The sequence below is a fragment of the Lycium ferocissimum genome, chromosome 10 (assembly GCF_029784015.1).
Source record: "Lycium ferocissimum isolate CSIRO_LF1 chromosome 10, AGI_CSIRO_Lferr_CH_V1, whole genome shotgun sequence".
Classification (NCBI taxonomy): domain Eukaryota; kingdom Viridiplantae; phylum Streptophyta; class Magnoliopsida; order Solanales; family Solanaceae; genus Lycium; species Lycium ferocissimum.
Genome location: NC_081351.1, coordinates 33,703,646 through 33,708,871, shown reverse-complemented (window position 1 = coordinate 33,708,871; position 5,226 = coordinate 33,703,646). Strand labels below are relative to the sequence as shown.

The window sequence follows — 5,226 nt, the reverse complement described above, 5'->3', positions numbered from 1 at the left end:
TTTTGTTTTATCTACAAAATAAGCTTTCCGATTAATTAGTTTTTTTCTGCGAACATGATTTTCCCAAGGTGTAAATATGCATGTTATGACTAATAGAACATAGCATTATATATTATTTGGGCTTATGTTGTAGGTGAGAAATCCAAACCACTGTTAGGCACATTATTCATTAATCAACATCTTTTCTTCTCCTTGAATGCAGCAACCCAAAAGTCTCACAAGATTTCGATGCTGAAGCTTGGAAATGTAGATAACTTCATTCTTCAATTCATCAAATCCTTGTACGGAAGTCCTTGATAGTCTCTTCACGGCTATTTCTTGTCCTCTTCCAAAGACTCCTAGAAATGGCAATAGATATCAAGAGAACACATATTTTACGAACACAAGAATATTGTAGAAAATCATTAAGACATAATCTAAGCAAAATTAGGTAACCGTTCCAACAAATTCGTTGTAATAAATCGGTCCAAACCACCCTTCCAACCTTGGTCACGCCGAAAAGTTATTTTGTGCCTCTTGTTCCAACAAATTTCTTTTAAGTGTATACCTTGTAATCATTGGTCCAAATCCGAGTATCGTAGCCTTCTCCAATCTTGTTGTTCACGAAAAGTTATTTGTGGCTCTTGTTATTACATGGTCTCCATGCATAAATCTAAATTTAAAATCACATCATTGGAAAATTTCGTAAAATTCTCTTTAAGAATCCATTTTTGTTTCTTCGATGTCAATCAATTTCCGTAACGTAAAGCCTAGCACGGTCTTATCATATTAGTAGCCATCGATCGAGAAATACAAGTTGTCGTTCAATGGTATGGTTTTCCGAACACACTCGACCAATCTCCTTTTTCCCATTGTTGGATATTTATACAAACTTTTCAAACATCCACAAACATATATATGTCATGCCTCCCGTAGAATAGTCTTGATCAAAGAATCCGAGTAAATTGTAAAGCATGCCAACTTCGGGTCCGATCCACCCAAGAATAACCATCACTAACCAAGACTAGTCTTGATAAAGCCGAGCTGTTAATGAGAAAAAACTATAATAAGCCTCCTCCTTATTGAAAACAAATTGAAATTTATATTCTCCACTTTGTATTAGTAGTGGTGCGGGTGCCCAACTCCAATATAAACCATTCCATGGTCCGAGCTAGCTAATACACTTGTGCCATCTTTGAGGAGGACCTGTGGATATCCAGTAGGATCAACGTGAAGCGTGAATTTCGCTGGAGTTGGATCATTATTGTTCTTCCATGCTGAAAGGTAAGCCTCATGCGCAGTTTGGAAATTCTTGCCGAGCTTCATACCGGGCATGTATGTATCAGTTGGATTATTGAAGCTCTGCCAAAGGAAATTTTCTGAGTTGCCATTGTTTGCATCTTTTACAACAAGATTTCCAGAATCTAAAAGTAGTGCAATTGGATTTTGAACTGATCTTGAGGTGTTAGCAGACCATATAATTTCATTCTTGTCACTGAGAAGAGCCGTACTCCCAGCGTAGTGACCTTCGAGCAATTGAAGATGTACGCAGAGTGGTTTATCTCTGTTGGCAACCCATATAACTGTCTGCACAGGAAGAATTTTCTTGTACCATATCCCAATATATCACTTTGAGGAATCACTGGGGCTGAAGAATCCCATATCAAAGGTTCTATCAGATGAAACAACAACTGATCTGTAGTGATTACATCTGTTGTAGTAGAATAAATCTGGTGAATAGAAGAGCAGAAAAGTAGGAAAAGTAGGAAGAAACTAGCTTCCATCGATGATGCCTAAACCTTTAATTTTGTGGCCTATGATATTTAGACTCAAGGTGCTGTTTCACGACGCTCTTGAAATTGTGTAACTTCACAGCCTTGAAATTATGTAACTTCACAGCCTTTGGACACCGCACTGCAATAGTGTTGTTTCGACTAGTCGTTTTCGCATATGGGGATTTAAAGACTCTTATTCCATCTTCCTTAAATTTACTTCCAACATTTGAGACAAGACAGAAGGCTATGGACCAGCCCACCAAGAACTGAGATATTCCTCACAAAGTTGGTCATACCGCCACTTGCAACAAGTTGACACTCAGGTCCGACATTTGTTTATGTGCTGTCTTTTTCTTTATCTTTCCACTATGAGGTGGCTACTTACTGATGCTTCTGCTTAACAAGTATGGGGGTGCTTAAGCATGTATTGTTATTTTTTGCCCAACATTATGTTTTTCTTTTGAGAGCTAGTAATAACATACAAACATATTGATTAAGCACCCAATCTTTTTTGATTAAGCACCCAATCTTACAAATGAATTATAGATTAAAGGCAGTTGAGCACTCGTTGACCCACAACTTAAAACTTCTGGGTGCGCCAGTCGCTCCTCTCCCTTCTTTCTGCTCGTTTTGGGCGCTTAAATTGTCAAAAGATCTCATCGTGGTCCATATATGCTCCATTTTAGAATGTGAGACTGACACTGCTTCGTCCATAGTCATTGGACAAGCAGAAAAAGAGAATTCTCAGATCACCTATTTAAAGCTTGGAAAAATGTGTGGTAATTGCTGGGTTTGGAGATATTTTTCAGCTAGTGTCTATACAATTCCACTAGCTGGTCGTAATCCCAAGGACAAGTCTAGTCTAATCTCTCTTTCATTTAACATCCCACTAGCTGGAGTAGTAAGGATTTCCACAATTTCCAGCACACCGGGGGAGGATAAGTTTAAGAGTAAAGGCATAAGTGGTAGGGTAGAGCAACAAAGGAGGTGGGAAAAGAGATAAGAGAGAGGGCGCTATTATCTGAAAAAGGTAAAACTACACATCAAAACCTCTAAAATCATTATTCGAATTTACATTTTCTAAGTAAAATACCAAAATTTAGTTGTATGTCTCACAAATGCAAAAACAAATCAAGTTAAGGTAAAGGACTGCTAAAATTCTTATAACAACTTTGTAAAATTATCTAGATATATACTTCAACTAAACACTAGAGTTACAATGTGCGGAATTTCGATTATTGATATTGATTCTATGATTCCCAATAACACCATAAAATATGGGACAGCAAGCAGCATCACCTACGCGACTTATGATATTGACTTGGGCGATGACATGTCCAATGGGGATGATGAGGATGCTATGCTAGACATATGCTTTGATAAGGTGGCCAAGGATGGAGATCTCTCACCTAGGCAACAAGAAGTGGAAGCAACAAAAGCAAAAAGAAGACAGAGGGAAGAAAACATAGCTGGGATGGTAAGATGACTAAGGAATTTGTTCTAAGGCACCTACCGATGCGACTGGCAAAAAAGAATCATCTGACAGTGTCATCAACTTTAAAAAGATCCAATCAATCCAAGAAGTGATGAAGTATCAAGTATTGTTGGACAAATTTGAAGAAGAAGACAAGAGGAAAATACTTCAGGTTACCTTAGACGGGCAAGAAATCTTTTTTAGTTCATACGTATATAACATGAAGCTTGAGCTTTATTCATGACTTTTATATTTTTACATTACTTAAGCATCTTCATTTGTGATATCATCATGGAGTGTATTATAAACTTTTTGATGATTATAAAATCCCTAGTTTTCTCTAGCTCTGATTTTCTTCATGCTTGTTAATTAGTAGAGGCTCGTTACCTCATTAGGATTAGTAAGGTAAAGTCTAGCCCCCTTTCCTTGTACTCTTCTCTTTGAGGTTCACTTTTATTTATTAATTAAAAAAAAGAGTTCAAAAAAAATTGCATTTTCTAACTAAGATACTAAATTCAGTTGTAGGTCTCCCAATAGTTAAAAAACAAATCACTCGCAAGGGTGGCTCAGTTGGTGAGCATGGGGTTTCCATAATAGAGATTTCGTTATTATTGTTCGAAACCCCTTATGCCTACGATGATAGAGGGATTTGCCTTCCGGGTCGAGCTCATCGCACGGGGCTTGCCTAGTGTGGGTTATCTCTCCTGGGTGATTTTCGGGTTATTGTACAGGAGCGGGGTTTATTGGCCTAAAATTTTAGTCGATTGTGCGCAAAAACATTAAAATATTAAATTACTAAAGTGTAGCAAATAGGCTGCAGGTCATAAAAACAAAATGCAAAAAACAAATCAAGCTAAAGGGCTGCTTAAATCCCGATGACAGCTTTGTACCATATTCTGAATATACCTTCCCTCAAACTGGAGTTACAGTGTGAAATTTCCATTACTACTATTGATTTTGTGATTTCCGATTACATGATAAAATTGTTCTGGAAAACAAATGTACAACTTTAGAATTTTTGTTATATAAGTAACACATCTAAAGTATATATTCAAAGAACGTTAGAAATAGATAAAAATATTCATCCATAAGTAGATTATATCTTCAAGTAGAAAGATTCAACTTGATGTTTATTTTAAGTACTACTGTATTTCTCAATAACCAAAGTTCTAATATATCTTCCTATTCATGTGCACGCAAGGCAAAATAGTCATTCTGTCACACCTATCGAGGATCTAACAATGTGATTGTGAATATTTTTTTAACTTCCTGTCTGCGATCCTGATTTTGCTTGATCAAATAAATTTCGTTTTGTGAAAAATCCCGGTTCTTTTGCTTTTGGCAGTAGACTCTCATTAGCCAGCATATGAACCATAGAAAACATGCTTTGTCTATCATCTGGATGTTGTTGCACGCATAAAAAACCCACTTGGATTGACCTTAAAACTTGGGAAATATCGCAAGAATCAACTAGTTGCTCATCAATTAGTTCCAAAGACCTATCATCTTTGTAAAGCTTCCATGTCTGTTTGAGTTTAGATCTTATGAATCATGAAAAACACTAATACTGTAAAGAAAAAAATGAGTTGTATGTGTAATAGGATTATACGCTTGCTTACATGACCGAGAAGGTTAAGATTGTGATCTTGATGGACAAATCCTCTAATTCTCTGGCACCTCACGATCTCTAACACCGAGACGCTAAAGCTAAACACGTCTGATTTTACTGAGAAGATCTCATCTACTGCATATTCAGGGGACATGTAGCCACTATGCCAAAAAAAACACACACACACACACACACACAACATGAGAATTAAAGAAGCAAGATGTAATATGAGATTATTTGTCAGATATTAGAGATTCTTACTGTGTCCCAATCATGTTTCGTGTTTTTGCTCCCATCTCATTTCCCGCAACCCTTCTAGCCATGCCAAAGTCTGATATCTTAGGATTCATATTTGTATCTAGCAAAACATTGCTTGCTTTAAGGTCTCT

General features: G+C 36.8%; 3 protein-coding genes across 3 annotated transcripts in view; 1 reads left to right on the top strand and 2 right to left on the bottom strand.

The window, feature by feature from the left end:
• Positions 1-157, top strand: part of LOC132034824 (G-type lectin S-receptor-like serine/threonine-protein kinase At4g27290) — a 934-nt gene extending 777 nt beyond the window's left edge. The window contains exon 2 of the mRNA XM_059425176.1: positions 134-157. Within this exon, the coding sequence (XP_059281159.1) occupies positions 134-157 (24 nt within the window). The remainder of the gene's footprint in view (positions 1-133) is intronic.
• A 5-nt stretch (positions 158-162) lies between these two features.
• On the bottom strand, positions 163-2,086 carry LOC132034823 (G-type lectin S-receptor-like serine/threonine-protein kinase At1g11330). Its single transcript, XM_059425175.1, has 4 exons — positions 2,051-2,086; positions 1,592-1,709; positions 1,164-1,505; positions 163-338 (listed from the first exon to the last, which is right to left on the bottom strand). The coding sequence occupies exons 1-4, from the start codon at positions 2,084-2,086 to the stop codon at positions 163-165; spliced, it is 672 nt and encodes a 223-aa protein (XP_059281158.1).
• A 2,142-nt stretch (positions 2,087-4,228) lies between these two features.
• Positions 4,229-5,220, bottom strand: LOC132033518 (G-type lectin S-receptor-like serine/threonine-protein kinase At4g27290). Its single transcript, XM_059423518.1, has 3 exons — positions 5,099-5,220; positions 4,848-4,998; positions 4,229-4,753 (listed from the first exon to the last, which is right to left on the bottom strand). Exons 1-3 carry the CDS (start codon positions 5,185-5,187, stop codon positions 4,490-4,492), a joined length of 504 nt encoding a protein of 167 aa, XP_059279501.1. The 5' UTR covers positions 5,188-5,220; the 3' UTR covers positions 4,229-4,489.
• Positions 5,221-5,226: the final 6 nt, after the last annotated feature.